The sequence below is a fragment of the Artemia franciscana genome, chromosome 1 (genome assembly GCF_032884065.1).
Source record: "Artemia franciscana chromosome 1, ASM3288406v1, whole genome shotgun sequence".
In the NCBI taxonomy this organism is placed as follows: Eukaryota; Metazoa; Arthropoda; class Branchiopoda; order Anostraca; family Artemiidae; genus Artemia; species Artemia franciscana.
Genome location: NC_088863.1, coordinates 21,310,364 through 21,337,170, shown reverse-complemented (window position 1 = coordinate 21,337,170; position 26,807 = coordinate 21,310,364). Strand labels below are relative to the sequence as shown.

At 34.4% G+C, this 26,807-nt stretch overlaps 1 protein-coding gene across 4 annotated transcripts in view; it reads left to right on the top strand.

Moving 5' to 3' along the window:
* Positions 1–2,890: 2,890 nt before the first annotated feature.
* Positions 2,891–26,807, top strand: part of LOC136026849 (protein C-mannosyl-transferase DPY19L1-like) — a 67,682-nt gene continuing 43,765 nt past the window's right edge. For 2 of the 4 annotated variants that reach the window (XM_065703593.1, XM_065703569.1), the window contains exons 1-4: positions 2,891–3,025; positions 12,376–12,491; positions 20,253–20,390; positions 21,943–22,176. In XM_065703593.1, the coding sequence (XP_065559665.1) occupies positions 3,007–3,025; positions 12,376–12,491; positions 20,253–20,390; positions 21,943–22,176 (507 nt within the window). In that variant the 5' untranslated portion in view covers positions 2,891–3,006. Of the gene's footprint in view, positions 3,026–6,247; positions 6,443–12,375; positions 12,492–20,252; positions 20,391–21,942; positions 22,177–26,807 lie in introns of all 4 variants that reach the window. The other 2 variants (XM_065703577.1, XM_065703584.1) reach the window with 2 other exon arrangements.

Sequence of the window (26,807 nt, the reverse complement as noted above, 5' to 3'; positions counted from 1 at the left end):
ACATCAGTTTTTGACCCCCGCTACGTAATATGGGACCTAAAGCTAGAACTCAGCTTTAGCAAAACACTTTAAGGCCGACACAAAGACTTGAGTATTGAAGAAGCGTCGTTAATCCTAAACAAGCATATTATTACCTTAAAATTCCTTAGCAATTCCAAAAATTCAGGAAGAACTTATGAATTACCAATTTTCAATTGGTAAGTGAAAGTCCTAATATCCTTCAACTGTGGACAAGCACCCTTGACTCTGAGTTCCAACATCGTGAAAATATGTCTCTTTTGAAGGGAGAAAATCAATGGATTTTTAAGGTTTCCTTCCTACACAAGATCATTTTCTAAAGGAAATTGTTAGTGAAATTTTTAGACCATTTTTTAAAGTAAATTGTAAATGAAAGTTTTATGTGAAAGAATAAAAATATTATTATCCTAATATTTTATTAAAAGTATTTACAGAAAAATCAAATAGTAAATAGTTTTTGGAAATTTTGAGTGTCTTGACATAACAAAAAAGGCTCAATTGTCAAAATATATAGAATTTAACTGAAAAGCTGAAGTAAAGGTATGTTTTAAGCCACTATTTTTTTCCAAATAAGGCTGAGTTAAGCTCTGTCCCATTAAAAGGGAAATACAGGAAATGATTTTCAACGTCCAGGGAGCCCTTACAGCCTGTGCTCAATCTAAATGAGCTTCTTTTTTAAGTACTACTTACTGTGCCCACGTATTACTTGCTCATTCACGACTAAACGTCTTGAACAGAACAAACTTCAAGTACATGATTTAATAGAGAAGGAGAGTTTTGTCTAACACGCTTTTGCATTGTTCAAATTAATGTGTACGAAGTTGGAGACATTGGACAGAAATGTCATTTTGTAATTGTTAGATCGAACCTTTTTCATTATTTTTTTCAGCAGCTATCTAAGAATCATAGGCCGAAATAGCATCCTACGCAGTAAACTTAGTACTGTCTCTAATCTCTATGTGTTATGATTTCAGTAATTTTTCAACCTGATATAATCAACTCTCTTTGAGCTTTTCGCAACGTTGTTCGCAAAAGTTCGCAACGTTGAACTATCCATAGTTTTTTACTTTAGTATAATGTAGATCACAGGGCTATATTCTAAGATCTAAAATATTGAACCCCTTAAAAAGCTTAGAGGACTGGTGTTTCCACTAGAAAAGTTCAAAAGAAGTAGGAGAGACCAGAAAGTAAGTTAATCAAAAGTAGAAATGACTTAAAGAATAAATAGAAAATGTATAGCCAGATAAAAATAACTTTATGAAGAAAAGTACATCGTAATAGCCCTATAATAGCCCTTAAAAAGTTTTGCTTAGGCTTGACAGCTTTCTGAGATAGAAGGATCCTTGAAGCTCATTTTGAGTCCTCCTATTGTCACTATGTTTTTGACGGTGACGACCAACTAAAGCGGATGCTCATGACCAGACAAATCCTTTTATTAAAGACATGCATCATTTTTTTCTGTCTGACTAGACATTATTATAATTTTTTTACAAAGTTTTGGGCAAATTACCATACTCTGGACAAGCTATAAGAACCACAAAACGAGGATAGGATATTAATGTTAACGACTTGACGAGGTTTTTTCCAATATGCTTAATACATACCATTGACATATAATTGAAGATTAGCAGGAAACACTAAATAGCCAGTAAAAATTATAATAGTACTTCACAAGACTCTTTTCAGATATACAGCTTTATAATGTATAACCATCGCTTAGATAGAAAATATCAAATGCAACACTAATCTTTAAAATTTTGAGTCTGGACACAATTTTCTTTAGACATATGCTTTTAATGTATTAAATCAGTGACAATACATAAAAGAACGAGATCAGATAAGGCACACGCTAAGCTATATGGGATGAACATGAATTGACGTCTGAAAATTCTAAACATTTAAACTTTGGGCAATTCCTACTTCGAAACTTTTATTTTGGACTATTTCTTCACCTTTTAAGATTGCGACCAAATATTCTGCAACATTTATCGTCCCGGAGATTTTGTATTATATTTGACCCGTTTCAGATGCTTTTAGCAAATCCTCAGGGACCGAAGGACTATATGACCTCCTCATTTTTCTTTTTTATCTACACTTTGTCTAATTAGCAGCACACAGCGTAATACCCACTGCTCAATTGCGTTTTGTGGTTTCTATTCCCTTCAAAAGATTGAAAAATTTAGAACTTGGCAAGCACCATAGAAATCAGACAACTTGCAAAATGTTTTCAAAATTTCTGTGACTTATCAGAGTTTAAGAACCGTATTAGTATCGGCCGGTCTATAGACCTTAAACTGCTGGGGATAGGCAGCTGAAGTACCAGCACTTCCCACAACCAATCAATAGAATTAAGAATTCTAATTGGGATTACTGGTTAATAAGTGACAGAAAAACTCCTTCATTTCCAGGGGTTTGGTTACAGACGAGGAAGAAGGAGTTCTGATCATCTAAAGATACTTCTGGGGGAGTCAAAAGGGTGAAAGGATTATTTGGTAGTTCTTATACCATATACACAAATTTTGGAACTGGAACTGGGTTCTAATACTAGCGACATATTCCCAGAACAAAATTGGATCAACTATTGCAGCATCTACTTCGTCCGCACGGGGAGTTAGGCTGAACTACCGCCACTCTATTGCAATGTTTGCTTTGTTTCGTGAAGTAAACCTGAAGAAAGCATAAAGTGGTGTATAAGTTGTAATGTTTTGTGAAACTGCAATACAAAATCCCCAATTGGGATTGAATACATTCATTACCTCAATGAATGAGGTAAACTCAGTTAATATATTACCTCAGTAACATTCAAGCGGTTCTTTTCTTAAACGGCTTTCTAAGTTTCAAATTTCGTGTATTCTTTTGTTCTAAGTGATCGCTACTTCAAACTGACAGTCTGGCAGGAGAAACATAACAATTTAAAAAAATAAGACTCGGAATTGGAACCAAATTTTGGAACTGGAACTGGGTGTCTAAATAAGGAGTTAAATTGAAATGAATTGCAAAAACCTAGGTTAAATTTATCCGAATCAGTTGTTTTATAGTATTTTAGATAATGGTCGTCTCTAGATCCCTCTCTGGACTAAAGATTAGTAGCCTAACGACATTCTAACTTGATTAGGCTAGGCTAAATTCTGACAATTTATTAGATTTCCAGATTTAGTTTTGGATTATCTGCAGTATTTACCCCTTTTTCTATTTTTCTTGGACATGAGCCTCCCACACACCAATTTACAATATGCTGATGATCTTGTATTATGGGCAACTGACAATACCTTTCAGATTACACATTCAAAGTTGCAAAAGTCACTTTCTCACTTTGAAAAATTTGATTTTTCCATTACACTTAACAAGTCAAAAATCATCCAATTCTACTATAAGAAAAATAATATCAATGCAAAACTAATTCAAAATGGAATAATTTTTCCAGAGGGTAATCAAATAAATTACCTATGTCTCATACTGGACCAAAAACTTAATTTACACCTTCACATCACAAACACAATAAAAATAGTCTATAGAAAAACAAGAACAATGAAAAGACTACTATTCAAACCCTGGGGTTGTAATGAGAAAACTTTAGTCCAGTTTTATAAATCACATTTAAGACCCCATATTTATTATGGGGTCATTGTTTATGGTGCTTGTGCAAAGACCCTGATGCAAAAATTGAAACAACACAAAATGATATGATCTGTTTCATATTTGGTCTCAGGAAACCAAGAAGTCCTAAGTTTCTGCTTACTAAGAGTAGATAATCAACAATAAAGGAAAGACAAAGATTTCTTTTGATAAATTATCTGACACAAATTGAAGCCAATAGCTCATATAGGCTACACTGAATAAATGGTTAAGAAATCTATCCATGTATAGAGACATTACAAATGAATATGCCAACACCCAGAACAAATTCCCAGGGCCATCAAAGTCTATTGCACCTGCATCCCCCAAACTTCCCCATGGAGTTGGTCAATCCCCATAATAAACCCTAGTTTCTCAAAGTGGACAAAAGAACTTACCCCAATTGCTTACATCTAGAAATTTTTTTCTGAATTCAATAAAATTACATATAAAAACAATTTCCAAATTTTTGTTGATGGGTCCCACCCCTTCATATTGCAATGGATGATAGAATCTATTATAATGTGTCTATTATGTCTGCAGAGCTTAATGCCATAAACATGGCATTAGAGCACCATAAATAATCAACCTTTGATTGCTAATTTACAAGATATTATGGATATTCTGACTTTTTGTCAAGCCTAGGGCTGTTGTCTTCAGCTTCTCAATGTAAGATAGATGTATACAATTTCATTGTCTTATTGTTATTGATACTCTTGCTTCAAGATGCAAACAGTATGTTCCAATCTACTCAGATATAACTGTTAACCCTCAGGCAGATGAAATTGTAAGAAATGCTCTAAATATGGGCCAGCCAAGTGGGAGACCAATCCCCATTAGAGACATATACCACTGTAGATTATCAGAGGTATTGTTAAACAAGAATAATCCAATTTTATCACCCTTCCTCAATAAGCACCTTTCTTAGATTTATTGTAGAGTTTGGTCTGACTCAAAGGGACTAAATTTTCAGGCGTTTTCATATCAGTTCACTAATTCAGGTGGCTGTGTTCCCTCTTCCCTTCTTTGCAGGCATTGTAATTTAGAAAATGAAGCAATTGACCATTGCATATTTGAATGTAATATGCTGATGTCTGCACAGTAGTATCCTACAATGTAAACTGTAAAAGTGCTTCAAACACCACAAAATCTCACTATCAGCTGAGAGTCTAGCTGACTATACATGCACACAGAGCACATAACTGAATGTTTATCCTCTTATATTTCAACTCTTAGAATCAAAACATCTACTGAAAGAAATCTAAGCAGATTCTAGATAAATAAGAAGCAACCAATTCAGTAGGTCTGTTCAGCTCACAGAGTGAATTAAAAGCAAAAGGGCTGAATAGTCTCAACTGAAAAGCCCATGCTTGCTGAAACAAAAGAAGAAATATTTCACCTTAATAATGGGTTTCTAAGCTAGTCTCTTTTTTATTTTTTAAGTTTTGGAAACTTAATTCTTTGATCTTGAGTTGTATTAGTGCAATTTATGCAAATATTCAAGTTGAGGGGCTTTTTGCTAGTCTATCTTGGAAAATAGTTCAGTTAGGTGAATAGTAAGGTAAAGGTTATGAATAGTGACTCTCTAGAAGGGGTAAAATCCTAGACAACCTACTTTTGGCTTTCTTGGAAAGGAGTTAGGCTAGGAAAATGAAATTTTCAGGAATGGATCTCTATGCTAAAGTATGTCATGTGAAGGTATTTTGAGGTACCTACCTCTGCTCCTCCTCTATCTAGAGAGCACTGAACTCTGATGACCTTTAAAAGTCTTTGTTATAAAAGTGAAATCTTGTAAAATAGTTCACAATGCTGCCTAATCCTAATTTATGAGTTTTTAAAGATCTGCAGATACATTTTCTAAATTTTTGAAAACCAATTGATATTACTTAAAAATCTACTCAAATAACAGGAGTTGCATTTTCAAAACTCAAACCAGAGAAAAAGAAACTGTAATCTGAAGGTTAAGTTATAGTTTTTTTTTGGTTGAAATTTTAAAAGTTATAGATTTGTCCAGTAGGCAAAGTTTTAAGACTTATAAATCAGAAGAGGGTTAACATAGCAGCTTGGCAATGTTTACTAGTAAATATCTATAGCTATTAACAAACAATTCAGATAGCTAAGAAACAAACTTACCTCTAGAATCAGAATTTTAGTTTTAACTCCAAATATAAAATTTGTTTAAATACAGACCCTTGAAGATAATAGCTTTTACACTTATTTTAGATATAGTTTATTAGGCCCTGTGTTAGAGTCAGTCTTGTTAAAACTAGTTTATCCACAAATTGAATTGACAGTGACAAAATCAAGAATCAATCAATTGCATAGGAATCACTGTAGTGCAATCATGGGAATCAGTCCAGAGGAGGGCAACAATATATGTTAAAAACCCCTATGATGTCCCATATCCATCCTATATCTGTAAGCTCAGAATACCATCTCTAATGTATAGACACAAACAATGTGATGTGATAATAGCATGCAAGCTTCTTAATGCTGAGGATACCATTCCCAACCTTTTACAACTGGACAGTTCAAAGATAGCTTAAGGTCACCCTCATAAGCTTTTCTGGAAACAAGCAAATACCATACTAAGGAACAAATCCTTTCGAAATAGAGTTGTCAGCTTGTGGAGCTCCCTCAGTAGAAAAAACTGTGACGTCTACCTGCATGGATGCATTCAAGTCATCAGTGGATAGGGAGTGGATCAATAAACCATTGACCACTGCTTGGGACACCACAGAGGAGCTACTATCATCACTGAAACTAGCTGACTCAGGATTCATCCTATCACTAGCAAGTGCAATTTAAGGTAAACAAATCTCATATTTGGATTCAGGATGAAATCCTGATTCTAGAGGTAATTTGTTTCTTAGCTATCTGAATTGTCTGTTAATAAAGATATTTACCTACTATTTCAGGGTATGTTTTTTCCCCTGGATTCATTACTGAAAGTTCCATTTTTCTAACCTAAGGCCCTTCCAAGATAACAAAAAGTAGCTGATCTTGAATTTTACCCCAGAAGGAAACATCCTAAGATGAGAAGAGAGACATTTTTAAATTGCTAATTTTATGGTCTTTTCCATGTATTTTTTTTCAAGTTTTTTAGATTGATAATTTTATGATCCTTTTCATGGTTTTGTATGCAATTTTGACAATAATCTTCCTCCTCCCTATATAGTCCAAGGCCTTATATAAAGCAAACATAAAATAAAAACTACCACTGGATTATGTATTTTGTGGTCCTTGTCAACATAATAGTCATTACCCTGATACTGCATGCCCCCCTCACCCTGATGGACATATATGTAGTCCTAATAATATATTTGTTTGTTGTTCTTTCCATTGATTGATATACTGTAAAACCAATTATCCTGTGTGGCCTCAGAGATATCCAGCTTAACCTAAGTGCTTGTACTAAATATTGGATAAAAAAAAAAAAAAATACTGTCTTACCTTACCTTAAGGTAAATATTGGATTTAAAAAAAATACTGTCTTGGGGCAGAGTGACTTGAAGTCTGGTGATGACTTAACACCAACGGCTATGAGTGGCGCTGTACATTGGAGGTGACTAGAAGTAAAGGACTGTAGGTGGTATCATGAGTCAGCATTTATAAAAATCCTTGAACCTCCAAGTTTAATAAATGCCCAAGGTACTTATACTGTTCCCAAGATGCATGAAGTGTGTGTCTTGGAGGAACAGAACAAGCATAAGATCAAGAAATATGTTCCAATCTGTCTGTAAATAGTGTACACATAACATTAATTTAAGTAAACAAACTTACTAATGCTACAAGGATTTCTGACATTTTTCTGCTTCTGTGGAAACACAAAAATGAACTATTTTAAAACAGCAATTTATTACTAATTTTGAGACACTGGTATATCTATCCTAGAAGTTAAAACATTTACTTTAGTTTTACATAAGTACAGAGACTTTAGAACCATTTTTTTTTTTTTTTTATAAATTTCTGAAACCTTTCAGGAAAAATTTGTCTTTGTTTATATATTTGACTTTAACTCTGTCAAATCCTGCAATAGAGTTGCCTAAAACATGTCAAAATGCTTCATTTTAGTTGTGGTTTTATGTGATCCCTAGGTCTTGGTATAGGGAAATATAACATTGAAATATATGAGCTTGCCTCAATTGAGCTGCCCTCTATGAGCTGACTTGACATCATTTTTTTTACCACTTGTAATTGAATTAAAAATAAGACTTAGCAAAATATAGTAAACCAAATAAACTACTAAAAACGTTTAACCAGATATGTGTAAAAATTGCAAGAATTGGTGTTGGGTCTCCTACTCTACTGTATGTAAAAGGATTTAAAAATGAAAAATATGTCTCTTCTTTTTGTTCTAGCATGTCTCCTGAAGAGCTGCTATTCTTAACCTCTACTGAATGATAGTTTCAGGAATAAATCCATTGCATGAAATATACCCTTGAAAGCTTTTATCAAGCTACTATCCCTACCATCCCTATCATTTCCTTATTCCTGGGGCTTAGAAGACTGCATAAATGACAGTACCTTTTTAAATTTGGCAAAAAATGTATTTCCTTAACTTTGAGCAATTATCCTCTTTTTATTGTCTTCTACTTTTTGAAAATGCAGCTTCTATATTCTCAGATGGTTTTCAAACCATGCATTGTCAAGATTTTTTTTTAAATTAAAAAATAGTTTACAAACCATTTAAATCTCAAAATCATGGCTGAGCAAGGGGGTGAGGCCTGAAACACTTTTCTTTTGCTGGTTCTAGTTTAGTGCCCCCCCCCCCCTGAGAAGGAACAGAACACTATAACACTATAAGATTTTGAAAGTTCTAAAGTTATTAACTTTTTTTTATCAATTCAAAAAATGCTTCATTATACCTCGCCCCCTTCCTTAATGTGCAACATATAGCTCAAATTATGTATTTTTCATAATTTTCTGGAAACAAGCTTTACAAATCAAAGTAATACCATTACATTCGTTATTTTATGCTATGTTTTCTTGTGTTGTTATCTACTTTTTATGGTCATTTTAACTATTACTTGCTGTATGCTTACAATTTTATTGTTCTCACTCAGGCAAAACTAAATTTTATAGCATGATCAATTAAAGGAGAAATTATCAAAGCTCTATATGAGACAAGGAGAGGGGTGGAACCGTGCATTGTCAGAACAGTAACAATTATTTTTGGAAATATCATGGTTAATACTACCGGTACAACTTTGTCCTAGCCTGTCTCTTCCTAATCCCTAGACTATATGCAAAATTTTCCTTATTGTTGTTATTGTTTTTCAAATCGGTATTGTGAACCAATTACTGATGAGAAATAAATACACAAAAAATCTGTATATAATATATTGGTTATCCAGACATTAGGAGAAGAGGACTGGGATAAAATTGGCATATAGTGCCTATTATCTTTGGAAATATTGAACAGGGAACTGAACTATATTACTGTTTTTTATTGCAATCTTTGCTATAGAAAAGGAATCTTCCAGATTATCACTGTTTGTGCTTGTTTTTTTGTCCTCAGCTGGTTCCTAGCACAAATTTGATTAAAAGCATACCACATCATTCAAACTTAAGACATCTTACAGATAGCTTACAACATTGTAAATTAGAATTTAGCAAAGTTTTCAGACCAAAACATTTTTGTTGTCACCCATTTATTCCTTAAGTCAGCTTATGAAAACTTCACTTCTATAACACCAAAGGGGAAAAGGATATGGGGTAGATACTGCAAAAGGCCTCTGTGGAAGGTTGCAGGCTCTGGTTCCATTCCTAATTTCTTCATTTACCTAACTTGACTAATTTCAAAAAATGTTAATGTCCTTCGTCTAGAATTTCCTTTCACCCCTGGAACTAAACTCAGTGGTAATATTGTTTTTATTGAATTTTTGCTCAAACCTGTGTTTATTTCAAAACCCATGTGCACTCTACAGTGATAAACCTATATACTGCTTAAATTTTAGTGAACTAAGTACAATTATTTTCATTTGTTGCCATAATATGTTTTTGGTGCTGATTGCTGGTACATTATATTAGTAGTACAAAAGCTTACAGTCATGATAAAAAAATGCAAGTGGAGCTTCTCAAGAAATAAATCAAAATGGGTAAAACTTTCATAAAACTACCAAAGCCCAAATGAAGGCTTATAAGATGTAATGAACTTCCCATCTGTAATCACTAATGATTTTTAAGGATTTATGATTATATTTGTTCTGCTTTAGTATTTAATCCTTGGAAAACCTATGGCCTAGTTCACCTCACTGGTTGTAGACCACTTTTGAAAGGTTTTGTTCATCACTCAAGCATAATCCTTCAGAAGCTATCAATAGTCATGTGATACAAAAGCAATCAAAACAGGAACAGGAAAACCATGCTCCCTAACTATTACTTTGGTTATAGATCCCTTTCTTAAAGTTCATTTATTGAAGCACTTAAAGTTGTCATCACTTCAGTTTTATGAGGAATTAGCCAATGGCATCAATGTATTGACTTATATATCTTTCTGTATTGTTTCTTAATATATTCATTTGTCAACGTTTTACTCTGTACTGTTTAATATCATATTTTGCCAAGCCTTGGTCTTATTGTAATAATCCTGCTAAATTTTTGAGATTGTAATTTGTTATAAAGAGAAAATGAAGAATCATTGCAAAATTCTCAGGATTTTTAATACAAATACTTTAAATTATGTATCTTTAGAAACCGTTAGTTCTACAGAAAGGTAAAGAAATAAGAAAGAATCTTAAGTGATGTCTTTTTTTTTTAGTCTTAGGTTTCCACACATATAAAACAAATTGTCATTTCACCCATACATTATTTATATTCATGACTAACAGAAAAGCCATAATGGAATAATTTTAGGAAGGTAGTTAGTGAAGTTAAGTATGGTGTCTTAGGGGAGAAAATTAGAAATGTAGCTAAGAATATTAGTGAAAATGCTTTTTGTTTAATAGAGAAGAGGAGGGACTTGCACATAAATATTTGAGTGATATTCATATTAGAATATTAGAATATTATTAGATCATATTAGAATAAGAGGAATGTAAGAAAAGGTAGAGAAAGCATTTAAGTATGAATTGAGGAGTTGTGAAGTTGAGGCCATGGATAAAATGGCTGAACATATTAAAGATGCAGGCAGATGGTATACTTGTAAAATTTTATGCTGCCATGCTAATAAATTGAGAGGGGAAAGTCAAAATGGACAGTTAAAGATAAGAATGAGACCACAATATGTGATAAGAAAAGAGTTAAAGAGAGATGGGCAGAATATTTTGAAAATATGCTAAACTGTGATAGAATTACAGGAAAAGATATAGAAAAGAATGAAAAACTTCGTGACAGTTGTGGATGTGAGGGAAGATTTATTTTGCGAGAATGAATTAATGACATTGCTGCGATTTTTGAAAAAATGAGAAGTACCTAGTGATTTTTGGAGAATTGTAAGTAAACCTCCTCTATAAGAAAGGAATTAAGAGTGAGTGTGGTCATTTTAGAGACATTAACATGGCTTCTGTAGGAAGCAAATTGCTTTGTATGCTGATACTTTTTAGATTTAGATATGCTGCAGATAAAGCTATAAGAGAAGAACAGCGCGCTTTTAGGAAGGGGAAATGATGCATCGATCAAATTTTCACTCTTAAATTAATAATCAAGAAGTGCATGAGTCATCAAATCCCTTTAGTCATCAGTTTTATAGATAATGAACAAGTGTCTGATTCAGCTTATGGAAGAGCTTTAGCAAAGATCCTATACTTGTATGGTATACTAGATAAATACATTAAAGTGGCTATTGCTATGCCTGGGAATAATATTTCTGCAGTTAGGAAATGAGTTTGGCAGCTGGTTTTGTATTAAATCAGGAGTTAAGCAGGGACGCGTCTCATCCTCATTTATATTGACCATTCTGATGGACTTTGTCATAAGGAGTACAGTAGTAGTATAGAACTTATGCATTCTAGGCCACATCATTAATTAATTTAATTTATTCCATTTTCAATTGAATTCACACCACTTTAAATGGAAATTTCCAACATTTTTACCATGTCCCATCATGAGATTTAGTATCAAAACAGGTCTTGTAAAATTAGAAATTGACACATATTTTTCAGATATTTAATAATTTATATATACTACTGATAAAATTTAATAATTTAATTTGATTTAATATTTAATGGATAGTTCTATATCAATATCTAGATAACTATTATTATCTTTCTTTTATTTTTCAGTAATCTTTAAAATCATACCTTTGTTTTATTTTTTTTCTCAAAATCAGCTGCTGTAGAATCAAATGGTTTTGGTACAAAGATATGCACTGCTTCATTTTTAAAGTTATTATAACGAGTTTATTTCCATATTTAGCTATTACACATTTCATTGCTTTAATTGTATATTCAATTCCAATGTCTAAATTTTGTTTCCTAATAGTTTGATTATATTTATTTTCCATTTTCATTTTGCTTAAAAGTTTCTGCATTTATTAGTTGATGATTTTATTAAACAAATTTTCTGAAAAATCATTTATGTAACAAAAGGATTTCTGTCCAACTTTTAACACGTCTCCGATAGCGCAAATGGTTAGAGCGCTTGACTCGGAAGAGAAAGGTCTCAGGTTCAATTTTGGAAGCCTGTAACATTTTTGTGATTCTGTATGTCAAATGAAATACAAAAAGGTTGTATAAAATCTCCGTTTGTAAAGCGATTGACTGATCATCGATTGCGATCCATTAACTTAAGTTTTTTTAGGATGCCTTGCATTGTCAGTGCTTGGAAGCATAATTTATGGATTTATTTTTGAGAGGTCAAGAAGTTTCTCAAAACTGAGCAATATTGAAAAAGAAATGAGTCTGAGAACAGAACAGGTAAGAAAAAACTACAATCATAAAATATGACAGGTTAAATTGGAGGGAAAGTCTTACTAGCTGGTGTTTACTACTGTCCTAAACTTTCCTCCAATTGTTTAAGATCTACTTTCTGACATTTTATTTCTATCAAATCCTTGTTTGTTTTGTAGTAAAGAGTAAAAGCTTTCATATATTATATTGCGCTACTGAATACTTTCATGTATGCCTCTTAGCAGGCCCAAAAATTTGCTGAAATATTGCCATGCTCCAATATCAAATATGCACCAAAAAGACCTTTGTCAAACAACAACCATAAAAAAGAAAGGAAAAACAACATGGTATATACTCTTTTGCGACAACCAAAGAAAGATTGTTTTGCCACCTTCCCCAAATACAAAATTCTAGGTCCCCTTACCCCATCCTCCTGCAAAATTCCCCTGAAAGTTTCAACTAAATCACACATCTCTCAGGCAAATAGGGTACACTTACTAAACTATGTATGTGCTTGCTCTCAGGTTCCAGGTATGACAAATGAAAGAAGAAAAAGAGTGAACCCCCTTGCATTGATTTCAAACTAACTGACTAAGATTCCAAAAGTACTTTGGATAAATACTGGCCTTAGGCCCCCATGACTGGGTTTAGTAACAGACACCAAAAAATTATATAAAGCAAAATGGCTATTCAATTTTGACAGAGCTGAGTTTTATTCAAATTAAAATATGTTAATGAATTGAGCAACCAAATTTAAAGAACTTTTTATTGCTGTATGGTTTGACCTCAGATTTCATGTAACCTAACATCTGTGGTTCCAGATTTTGACGAAATTTGTTTGATTTATTCCTTTTGCGGAAACAAGCAACCGTGCCAAACTTTTTTCTGTACTTTTCTGTTTGGTGTCGGTCTCTCTTTGAAAAATAATTTGTATTTTTCTTATTTGTGGTTAATTTTAATGAGAATCATGGTCGTTCCATATTAATACAATAGCAATATGAGTGAAAATAACTTGATCCAAAGACAATCCCAGAAGGCTAAACTAAACTATGCTTGTTAAAAAATGTAAATTTTTGGAAAACATGGTTTTGCCTAAAGAAACGTTAAAAATACGTCGTTACAAAAAAAATTTTGGGGGCTCAAATTGTTTTTTAGAAACTATTCTAGGCTGTAAAAAAACAAATCTTGGGATATGTATGTATTCTGCCTTTATTTTTGTTTTGCAGTAAGCACTCAATGAACTACATAATGCATCAGTAATATCTTTTAAAATAAGTAATGAACGACCATGAATTCGTTTGTGTATGCTCTGTTTTAGCGAAGCATCCGTAATATGGTTGGAATATTACAGTATAACCAAGAATTAAAAACTACATGAGAAAATCCTGTTTAATTTTGTATTTCAATATATTTATAGAAGTTCCACATATTTGGCGCATCAAAATGCCTTTGGAGAGATTGAGGAAACTTTGCATACCCATTGTCTGAACTTGATGGTCTGACAGTAAATTAATAAGTTTTCTGTTTCATTGTCTGGCTGTCTAATTGTTATGTCTGTCATTTGAATCTCTGATTAATTTTGTATTTCAGTTCATAGATAAAGGTTCCACGTATTTGCCATATCAAAACGCCTTTGAAATTATTTTGGGAACTTTGGCATGACCATGCTCAGAACTTGATGGCTTTAATTAATAAGTTTTAAAATTAATTGATGAAAATAGAATTAATATTTCTTTTCCATGTCCCTCTATCAGTGACTGTGACTTTCAATTTCAGCACCTAAGGAAAGAACATTTATGAAAATATGCTTCTTCTGGGCCAACTACTACTACTACTAACAACTCACCACAGCACCAAGCCGCCATAAGCCAACACTGCTGTATACGCCCCTCCTCCATCCAAATATATTAAAAGCCTTCCTCTTAAAACCCTCATAGGAAGTTCCCATTTCCCTTAAATCTTTCCTTACGACATCCTCCTACCCCAACCGAAGACGAACTGCTTTCTGTTTAGCCATAGACGGTTGGCCAAAAAGGACACTCTTTGGCCATCTGTCGTCCTTCATCCGCAGAACGTGCCCTAGCCATCTCAACCTTTCTCTTATTATAGCTCTAGAAAGCAGGATTGAACGACACTTTTTGTACAACCCACTGTTTGAAATACGGTCAGTCAGTCGGGCACCCAAAACGTCTGTAGGCAATTTTCTGGAAAATATCTAACAAATCTTCCTCTGTTTTTGGGAGCACCCATGTTTCAGAACCGTATTTAACCACCGATATCCACTCTAGATTCCATTGTTCTAATCGTGGTTCTTAGAATTATCTTCCTATTCTTCCAAACTTTTTTAACTTTTAAAAAAACCTTGAATCTTGGCTACTTTTAAAATCGTCACTGCACCCACCATCTCTACTAATAATACTACCAAGGTAAGTGAAGCTGTCCACTTCGTTGATCTTTTCGTTACCCAATGTCACATTTTCATCTTCACTTATTCCTAGCCTTAGCGACTTAGTCTTCTTAACATCAATTACCAAACATATTCTAGCACCCTGAACACATAAAACATTTAAGAGTTCATCGATTTTGCTCGCATTTTCATCTAGGATGCTTAAATCATCAGCATAATTTAAGTCCAGGGAAGTTTTACTCCTTCATTTCATTTCGTATTCTCCCATTACATTTCCTGTGCTCCTTAGTACAAAGTCCGTCAAAACGATCGATATGGGGATAGAACACAATCCAGTTTAACTACTGATTTAATAGGAAACACTTTAATGTATTTGTCTGGTATACCATACAAGGATAAGATCTTCTCTGAAGCTCTTCTATTAGCTGAATCAAACTCTTGCTTATAATCTACAACCGACACATCCTCTACCCTCCCTTAAACCGCACTATCCTCTTAAAACTTTGTCCACAGCATCTCTAAGTCTAAAAAGTAGCATTATACTTGGTAATTTTCTACCTAAAGAAACCAAGCTGATGCCTCGGTAATTACCACACTCACTCTTATCATCTTTCTCATACAGATTTAATTAGGGTTTTCCTAAAATCTTTAGGTACATCTTCCTTTTCAAAAATCATAATCTTCAGTAACTTATTTCTAACCTCATGACCACCGTATTTGAAAAACTCATTTATTACACTATAAGTACCTGGGGTCTTGTTATTTTTCAATCCTTTTATTACTGTCACTAATTCTTCCTCACAAATAAATCTTCATTCGCATCCAAGGTATCACAAAATTTTTCATTTTCCTCTATATCTTTTCCTGTAACTCTATCCTGAATTAGCAGATTCTCAAAATGTTCTGCCCATCTCTCTTTAACTCTTTCTTTGTCACTAATTGTTGCCCGTTCCTATATTTAACTGGGTCAAGTCTAGATTCACTGCTCCCTCTCAATTTACTAACATGTCAGTACAATATTTTACTATTATCCGGCTAGCTGTATCTTCCAGTTCCATGGTAATGTTATCCATGGCCTCCACTTCACACCTTCTTAGTTCATATTTTAATGCTTTCTCCACTTTCTTTACATTCCTCTTATTTTCATTTGATCTATCACTCATGTAATTCTTGTACAAGCTCCTACTCTCTCTATTAAACATGAAGCGTTTTCACTAATATCCTTAGCTGTCTTTTTAATTCTCTTCCCTAAGACACCATCAGCATGACACCAAAAATTATTCCATCCAACTTCTACATTACCAGTTTTCGGTTTATAATAAAATAATCAGTAAGTTTAAGTGTCTTACCTTCATATGAATTAAATAAAAAACTAGTTTTTCTAACTGAAAGTAAGGAGTGACATTAAAACTTAAAACGAACAGAAATTACTCCGTATATGAAATGGGTTTTCCCCTCCGCAATCCCTCGCTCTTTACGCTAAAGTTTTTATTGTTTTAAAAATTATAATTGTGGCAAAGAGTCAAACTTTAGCGTAAAGAGCGAGGGATTGCGGAGGGGAAAACCCATTTCATATACGGAGTAATTTCTGTTCGTTTTAAGTTTTAATGTCGCTCCTTACTTTCAGTTAGAAAAACCAGTTTTTTTTAAATTAATTTCTGAACTTTTTTGAATTAATGCATGTTTGGTTTTGGCTCTCCGCACATAAATTATTAAAATGAAATTTGCATACTAATTCTTTTTTTGGCTAAACGGCTTTCTCTTAATTTTGATCAGACGATTTTGAGAAATAAGGGGTGGGGAAGGAGGCAGGCGCTGTTGCCCACCAATTTTTCGGTTACTTAAAAAGGTAACTAGAACTTTTAATTTTTAACGAACGATTTTATTAGTAAAAAATATACGTAACTTAGGAATTAAATTACATAACATACTTTTATATTCCTATATTTTTATTATGTATATGAGGGGGTTTTCCCCTTCGTTAATACCTCGTTCTTTATACTAAACCTTAAGTTTTGTCCCAATTCTTTAAGAATGACCCCTGAAGCAGAAAGGCCATAGTATAAGTAGTTGAAATTACTAAAAATACTTTAGCATAAAGAGCGATGTATTTATCTCCTCCTAAATACCTCGCTCTTTATGCTAAAGTATTTTTAGAACCCCTCATATGCTTAATAATCTCTGTTCGTTTTAAATTTTAATGCTACTCCTTACTTTCAATTGAAAAAACTTTTTCATGTTTATTTTTTCATTGTCTTTTTTTATAGTAATGCTAGAAAATCCTGTGCCCTTTTCATTGAGTTTCTCTTCCCCCATGACATATTCCACCAAGGAAAGATCCTCCCACATAGCCCCCTCCCCTCAACCCAAACCAAAAGAATCCCCCTGAAAACGTCTGTACACTTCCCAATAACCATTAATGTATGTAAATACTGGTCAAAGTTTGTAACTTGCAGCCCCTCCCCCAGGGACTCTGGGGGAGTAAGGCATCCCCAAAGACATAGTTATCATGGTTTTCGACTATGCGGAACAAAATTGCTATCTCAAAATTTTTATCCGTTGACTTTGGGAAAAATGAGCGTGGGAGGGGGCCTAGGTGCCCTCCAATTTTTTGGTCACTTAAAAAGGGCACTAGAACTTTTCATTTCCATTAGAATGAGCCCTCTTGTGACATTCTAGGACCACTTGGTCGATACGATGACCCCTGGGAAAAAGAAAAAAAAACAAAACAAACAAATAAACACGCACCCGTGATCTGTCTTCTGGCAAAAAATACGAAATTCCAAATTTTTGTAGATAGGAGCTTGGAATTTTTGCTCTAGGGTTTTCTGATACACTGAATGCGATGGTCTGATTTTCGTTAAGATTCTATGACTTTAGGGGGCGTTTCCTCCTATTTTCCAAAATAAGGTAAATTTTCTCAGGCTCGTAACTTTTGGTGAGAAAGACTAAATTTGATGAAACTTATATATTTAAAATCAGCATAAAAATCCAATTCTTTTGATGTATCTTTTAGCATCAAAATTCCGATTTTTCGAGTTTCGTTTACTATTGAGCCGGGTCGCTCCTTACTACAGTTCGTTACCACGAACTGTTTGATACCATGTTAACTTATAAGCCATTTTTCGACCAAATACTATCTTGGTCATAACTAGATTGTTATACCTACAAAATTGCAGCCGTCGATAGCCATTACTGTTCTCTATTCATATCTATCCCTGTTTCCACTGACCTGGGCGTTAAAATCTCCAATAAAAATACCATATTTCCACCTGGGACCCTCCCCAATTGTTGTTATAACTGTAAGTAAAATTCGCTGGATTCACCACTATCTCCGTCAGTCGGTTCTACAGGGGTATATACTACTATTACAGATACTCTACGGTTTTTAGTCATAAAATGAGCGATTGGCATTCTATCATTAATACCTTTCAGCCTAAACAGGTCTTAACAGCTTCTTTATTTACCATATACCCCTTCCTATGTACCCCATCCTTCCCGGCTGAGTAAATAACTTTTTTATCACTTAATTTCAAGTTTCATATCCCTGAGATATAAGTTTCTGAAACTCCAAATAAGTTCAGCTCGAGGTGTCCAAATTCGTCAGTCAAAATATCGGTACGGTAGTTATTTTTCAACGTCGTAGCATTCCAAGTTGTAAATTTCATATTCTTTAAATCGTTGAAACTATTTTGATGCCAGGAAAAGCAATGATCCCAGAAGAGGTGCAGGACGGGGACCAACACATCGTCTCAAGCCTACACAGAAGCGCTAAAGACGGCTTAAAACTGAACAGCAAAAAGTCCCTGGAACCTTGAGTTGAATTGAGGTTTTGTTTAATGCTGGGCACAACTTGGTTGCAACATGGTTTTCAGCACTTGACGATGCTCTTCTATCAACAAGAGTTGAAATCCTATACCGACAATCTCAAGCCTATTACCTCTGACTCATTATATATTCACTTATAAAATATTATGCTACTACGAGGAGACAACCCATAGTAGGCAAATCATCCAAGAAGTGGTTTTTTAGCCAAAAAAAACCTCCAAAACAGACCAAACCCAGAAGAAATATCCATTAATCAGAATCCAGTGCAAATGCTGGTCGTTTACTAGGCTATAATTTCCTTGAGAAGCGCCACTCCTCAAGGGGAATAGAGTTGACCGCAAGGTACCTAGTCTTTGCGGGTACCCTGAACAGAGTTGAGGTAGCCCTTTGCAGAGACCGTTGTCCATACATTTGAATCTTGTGCCCTGTCGCAGTTGTCCTCCTATAGAGGATCGTCCTACGATTGTGTTCTGCGTCACTATGCAATTTAACCCATTGCTGGGACAGAGCTTGTAACTCACGGGACGTGTTCACACACCGGTAGGCCCTGCTGAGCGCACAGTCGAGGACCTTCTTCCTCCTCCGCGCTTATTTCCTGCCCCCGGGTGAGGGTGCCCCAGTCTCTATTATGGACCCCAGGAACTAGGCCCCCTCTTGGTCCGCACCTCCCATGGAGGCACCCTACACATCTTTATGCTGTCCCCCTATCCGCCACCTAGGGACGCGCTTTTGGTCAAGCATTGTCATATTCAAATATTACTATTTTGTAAAGGAGGATTTGAAGGATACTCAAAGCTCCAGAGTCTTTCAGAGTCCCATGTTTCTGTAGTGTTCTTTAGGATTGTCGTTTTGACTTTATGTGAGAGATTGTTTAGAGTTCTTGTTTTAGTCTGACAAATTGAAGTTCAGACAATTTAAGCCAATTATGTTGAAATTTGAGCCAATTAGGTGTCAGGCACCAGGGAAGTATTATTGAATTTTCGGGAACAAACGCTTTGTTTAGAAAGTTCTTTTTCATATAATGTACTAGACATGTGATCGAAAAAAAGTATTCAAGTAAAGAAAAGGTTAAAAAGGCAGCAAATATAAAAATTCGAAATATTTTGATCAAAAGGGCTATTCATAGAAACATTCTGGAGTACAAAGGCTAATCAATCTTTGAAGTTAGCAAACATACATCTATTTGATTTCTGTACTATTACCTCAGATAAAAAAAGATGGTGTGATCACAGCCTTCAAAATCCTATATTTTTTGTATTCGTTTTTGATTTGAGAATGAATCCAATATTTTGTTCCTTATTTGTATTTCTAAAGCAGCAACAAAGCAAGCATAATTTTATGCTTGCCTTCCAAAAATTGATTTTTTTTTAATTTTACCAAACATCTACGAGAATTCATGCCCTAAGTTAGGAATCTAAGCAGAATATCTAAAATAAATTGTTGGTATGTGCTTTTATTTTTTTCCTCCTACCTTAGTTTTTGTTCTGAATCTGGTGATCAGGTCAATTCTCAGTTTTTACTAAGGTGCTTTAGCATTTCTGATTTTTTTCTAGGGATTTTATTATTCTTTTTACAAAGAAGTTGTAAGTTCTACTGGCGTTTCCTCCGCGTTTCGGGCTCTGTTGAAGGATAACAAGTCCGAGTATGGCACAACAATTAACTCGTTTGAAAGGTTCAATATTTATCCTGAGGTAGTCTATTCTTTTTATTTTGTCAATACTTCTAATTTATTTTCACCTTTAGTTCGTCACAACACAAAGATTAATGACCACAACCCATAATGCTTTATCTTTGTTTTTATATTTGTATATTACTGTTGTTTTCAGCCCTTAGGCATATTGTCACTCGGGTATCAAAAAGCTGTATCTCCGTAATTGTAAATTTTTAGAAGAGTAAATAAGAAACCTCATAACTTTTTGTTTCCCCTCCAATAACCTTAAAACAAAAACAGATCGATATTCTAAATCAATGCATAACAGTCCGTTTTTTACTGTTATCTGGGGGGAAATAAAGAGAGAGGGACAGAGGGAGGGGGAGAGAGAGGGAGAGGGGGAGAGAGAGGAAGAGGGGGAGAGGGGGGAGAGAGAGAGAGGGGGGAGAGAGAGAGAGGGGGGAGAGAGAGAGAGGGGGGAGAGAGAGAGAGGGGGGAGAGAGAGAGAGGGGGGAGAGAGAGAGAGGGGGGAGAGAGAGAGAGAGAGGGGGGGAGAGAGAGAGGGGGGAGAGAGAGAGGGGGGAGAGAGAGAGAGGGGGAGAGAGAGAGAGGGAGAGAGAGAGAGAGAGAGAGAGAGAAAGAGAGAGAGAGAGAGAGAGGGAGGGAGGGGGTGAACAACTAAAAATGGGTTCCAATAAAAGTTAGCATCAACAAACATGTAAAGAGTTTTACAATTGTTAATTTGACAGATACATTAATTATATCCGCTAGGGAATATGAAAAATCAGAAGGGAAAATCAGAAAAATCAGAAAAGATTGTCCAAGGAAAAGAAAATGATCCGGTCTGAAAAATAACTAACAACCGCAAATGGCATAAAACTGTTCATCAGTGTTATTTTTTTTTTAGTTTTGCGACCTGAATGTGAAAAGACAACTCCTAGATTAGTGAGAATATTATTCGTATACGAGTTATTTTTGCTAAAACTTCTCTGTGTTTTCATTTTCTGTGTCTAATTTACTTTTATTTTATTTGATTTAATTAACAAGTCTTTGCTATTGAGGAATGATTTGCTGTTCGATTTTTACGCCAATTCTGATTTTTATGCTAAAAACTCACTTTTAAGGTTTTGTGTTTTGTTGTCTGAACGTTTACGCTTTGTGGAAGCAATTCTCTTTTTTAAATTAAAGATTCAGTTTTAAATCATTTGACTTTGTTAGTTCTTAAAAAAAAAGAAAGTGTCTTATATATTAGCTATAAATATTTGTCTTTATATGATCTTGTTGAGTCAAGATGAACTCAAAAACATCTTATTTCATCTTTAGTACAATTTTGTTATTACTGTTTTTTTTTTTATGATTTCTGAAATTTTTTATTATGTTTTAAATGATTTTTAGAACTGATTTTTTTTTCTTTTTTTTTACTTTTTGCTATGACCTTTTTTACTGACCTGTTTTTAAGGATTTTTTTGGATTTTTGAGAATGGTTTTTGCAACCTGATAAAAAAAAATTCTTGGCAGAAACAGATACTATCTTGATTGGTCCTTCTCATCATACTAATATTGTGTATGAGCCCCAGTAAATGTAATAATAGTTCGTTCTAGGTTTGACATACAAATTTATTCTGACAATGGTTAATATGACTGACCACTTGGGATTTGGACCTTTACCTATTTTGGCCATGAATCCGATGTACTTTTATTTATTTACTATATTCGGAATTGCTGGATGGTGCTCTGGTGTAACATTCAAATTTGGATCGTTGCTATCTGACTCTTTCATTGGAGGCATTTTAGCTCTAGTTTGCTTCTACTACAACATCGCACATGTAAGTAAAATTTGTTTATTGTTAAATTTAATGAATCCTCTGGTAGAACAATGGATCCATGCTCTGTTTCATAAAACGGGGCCCAAGAATCTAACCTCGCTGCTGTAAGGCCGGGCAGCAGGCTTGCCATTTTTCCATATGAAAAGATTCATCAACCGAAATATCAATTCGACACCGTATGCGGCAATAATGTCCCTGGAGGATCTTAGTTCTTTTTTTTACATAAATTAACTGGTAATATTACCTCATAGCGTTTTTATAATTTTAATATAATTATAATATATTTTATAATTAGAAACTTATATTATAAAACATACTTGTATTTGATAAACAAAATAAATATAGAAAGAATTATTAAAAGTAGGGAATTTAAATTTATCTAAATTTTAAGTTTTATTACCTATCTTGAATATATTGTGCTGAATATTATATATAATTATTATATATGTGCTATTATATGACATTATGTATGAATATTATATATGTGCCGAATATTATGTATAATATTATTTTATAATTATAAAATACGTTTTGTAAAGGAAATGAAAAGAATGTATATTTTAAAACGGACTGTACTACTGTGATTGATTTTAGTGAGGGATATAGGGGCTAGTGACCCAGATGTTAGACTTTTGAGTGCTGGGATCAAGCATATGGTCGATTCTGGACCCTGTCTATTCCTCATTTTATGAAGTTAGGGTGTCGAAGTTAGGGTGCTAACCACATACACAGCTCATAATATTCGGGAACATGATTCCCAGCCTCTGGTATGCGTAACCCTGGTGCTACGCCATGAGCATATAACAAAGATGAATGTCTGTACTGTGTTTGAGCGTCCCTTATTCAACTTGTCCGTTTATCGCTAATTTTCCGGATGTAATCCACAAAAGATAACAGGAAATGCCAACACCGTAACTTTTTGACTGAAACCACATTTCACAATCACTATTTCCTTTTACCTTTTTACTATAATTGGTTTTTCATTCTCTTCACACTATTCCATATGTTTTCATTTTTGAAAAAAATTTGATTTTTGGTTTGCAATTAATGTCACTTATCCTGCATTTTTACGGTTGACTGGTGTAACGTATCCGACAACCAATCCACTCTATTTCAAGTAGCAGTCATCCTAACCTCTGACGTCGTTCATGTCTCGTGAAATGCTAAGGCCAAGTAGTTGGGCTGGTTGGAATAGTAATATCTAGTAGTGTAAGGACTTTGATTAGAAACCTTTCATTTTTTTCTCATGCCCCTCCTCCCTCCTTCGGAGTGGTTATGTATCTAAGGTCTTGATTTCGTCAAGTAACTGATGGTGCTTTGAACGTCTTTGATCTTGTACTTTATGCATTCCATTTCAAGATGATATGTCCAAGAGCCGAGAATATTAGCGCAGGCGCAAGAGCAATCGTTTTAGCGCAAGCACGTTTGCTCTGATTACCATAAACAAATATTGACAAAAATATATGAACTAAGGAGATGTGAAATGGAGGCGATGGATAAAATTGCTGAGGATCTGGAAGATGCGGCTAGACGGCATAATAGTAAAATATTATACTGGCATGTTAATAAATTGAAAGGGAGTAGCCGATCCGGACTAGTCCCAGTTAAAGATAGAAATTGGGTCACAATTAGTGATAAGGAAAAAGTTAAAGAAAGATGGGTGGAACATTTTGAGAATGTGCTAAACCGAGATACAGTTGCAGGAAAAGATATAGATGAAAATGAAAAAGTTTGTGATACCTTGGATGTGAAGGAAGATTTGTTTAGTGAGGAAGAATTAGCGACAGTACTAGAAGGATTAAAAAATAATAAGGCCCCAGGTGCTGATAGTATGATTAATGAGTTCCTTAAATATGGTGGCTCTGAGGTTAGGAATAAGCTACTGAAGATTATGAACATGATTTTTGAAAAAGGGGAAGTACCCAATGATTTTAGGAAAACCTTAATTAAACCACTGTATAAGAAAGGTGACAAGAGTGAATGTCGGAATTATCGAGGCATTAGTCTGGTCTCTGTAGGTAGCAAATTACTGAGTAATATGATACTTTTTAGACTGAGACATGCTGTAGACAAAGTTTTAAGGGAAGAACAATGCGGTTTTAGAAAAGGTAGAGGATGTGTCGACCATGTTTTCACTCTTAGGTTAATAATTGAGAAGTCCCTTCGTTGTCAAACACCTTTGGTCCTTAGTTTTATCGATTATGAGCAAGCTTTCGATTCTGTTGATAGAACAGCGTTAACAAAGGTCTTATCGTTATATGGTATACCAGAAAAATACATTAAAGTGATTTGCGCTATGTACGAGAATAATACTGCTGCGGTTAAGGTAGGAAATGAGGTTAGCAACTGGTTTTGTATTAAATCAGGAGTTAAGCAGGGTTGTGTTCTATCCCCCTTTATATGGATCATTTTGATGGACTTCGTCTTAAGGAGCACAGGAAAGGCAATTGGAGACCATGGAATCAAATGGGGAGGAAGAACGCTCCTGGACTTAGATTATGCTGATGATTTAAGCATATTAGATGAAAGTGTGAGCAAAATGAATGAATTTTTAGAGGTTTTACGAGTTCAGGGTGCTAAAATAGGCTTGAAAATTAATGTTAAGAAGACTAAGTCACTAAGGTTAGGAATAAGTGAAGATGAACAGGTGACCTTAGGTAACGAAAAGATTGATCAGGTTGGGAGCTTCAGTTACCTTGGTAGTATTATTAGTAAAGATGGTGGGAGCAGTGAAGATGTTAAAAGTAGAATAGCTAAAGCTCAGGGTGTTTTTTCACAGTTAAAAAAAGTTTGGAAGAATAGAAAGATAAGCCTACAAACCAAGATTAGAATATTGGAAGCTACAGTGATGACAGTGGTCAAATATGGCTCTGAAGCATGGACACTCCGAAAAGCAGATGAAAATTTACTAGATGTTTTCCAGAGAAATTGCCTACGGATTGTTCTGGGTACCCGGCTGACTGACCGTATTTCAAACAGTAGGTTGTACGAAAAGTGTGGTTCAATCCCGCTTTCTGGGGCTATAATGAAAGAAAGGTTGAGATGGCTAGGCCACGTTCTACGGATGAAGGATGACAGATTACCGAAGATTGTCCTTTTTGGCCAACCGTCTGGGGCTACACGGAAAGCAGGTCGTCCTTGTCTGGGTTGGGAGGATGTCATAAATAAGGATTTAAAGGAAATGGGAACTTCCTGGGAGGGTGTAAAGAGGGAGGCTTTAAATAGATTAGGTTGGAGGAGGAGCGTGCGTAGCTGTGTTGGCCTCAGGCGGCTTGGTGCTGCAGTGAGTTATTAGTAGTAGTAGTAGTAGCTTTGTCCTGCGAGCAGTTTCCGTGTAGAGCCCTCGTACCAGAAGACCCATATCCGGAGAAGTTGTTTCTATGGTATACAGATCGGGTCTTTGGTTCCCTCAAAGAATGGCTTGGGGCTTCCACCCTCACACGCTTGTTATTCTGACGAAATGTTTAAATTTTTTCGTATTTAAATTTTATTGTCAATTTTTATTCATGTTTCGCTTTTGTAACTTACACTTGTTTGTATTTCTCATAATATCAAAAAAAGATAAAAGACCACCATCATAACCAAGATTGGTGAAAATAAACAACAACAAATGAATGTGGATTGAAAATGTAATATATAGCCTATGCTGATATTTATTACTGAAAGTCTTGATAATTTTGGATTTATTAAAGTTAAAAAAATAGAAAATATCTAAAATGTATTTTGCTTTTCGGTAAAGAGAAAATTTAAGTTCTGGTATTTAGATGAGTCTGGGACATCAACCCTATTCTTCTTAGTTTTTGTCCGTTTTGAGTTTGACTCAGTTATTTGTTGTAATTGCTCTTCGTTTTGGGTTTCATTTATTTATTGATGATGATTTATGGTTCTTATACGTTTGGAAAGTTATTTGACTTTATTACTGCTCACTTTGGTTTTTTTTTTAAGATTAATTTCTCTTCGATTTTAATATTTCTTTTGTTAAGAAAAGAATAATTTAAATATTTTCGTTTTTTCTCTATAAGAATTCATATTTTTGTTCACCAATTATGTGTTAGACAATATTTTTTACAGTTTTTGATAATATACGCCAATCTGAATACACATAGTATATTTTGACTTAGTCTTAAGCCTCTTCAAGTTTCCTTGAAAAATAAAACTCAATACCCTTTTCTGTCCCTAAGACATTTTGTATCCATGCTCTTTTAACAACCTGTGTCCAATTACACCTTTTTGATTTAGTTGAATTTCAAGAGCAGAAGTAGTAATACGAGTGGTAGCCCTGAAATTTTCAACTTAATACCCCTCAATCGTTCATGAGGTATTGCTGAGACGTCTTATTGACTACCAGGATGCGGATAGTGCCTTTTGATTTAGTTTTAAAGCTAAACTACCCGCAAAAGTTTCTGAATAATAGCAGTAATAGTTGAAGCAGCAGTGAATAATAGTAGAAGCAGCAGCAAAAGTAGCAGGAATATTGGTAGCCTTGGAAGTTTCAGCCTAATACCCTAAGGCGCTGCTGGGATATTGCTAAAACCCACATATAAATAGTGTGTTTTGTTTCAATTTGACACCATCCTCGCAATTTCCTGAAAGTATTACTAATGCCCTTAGCATTAGCAATAAAAGTGGTA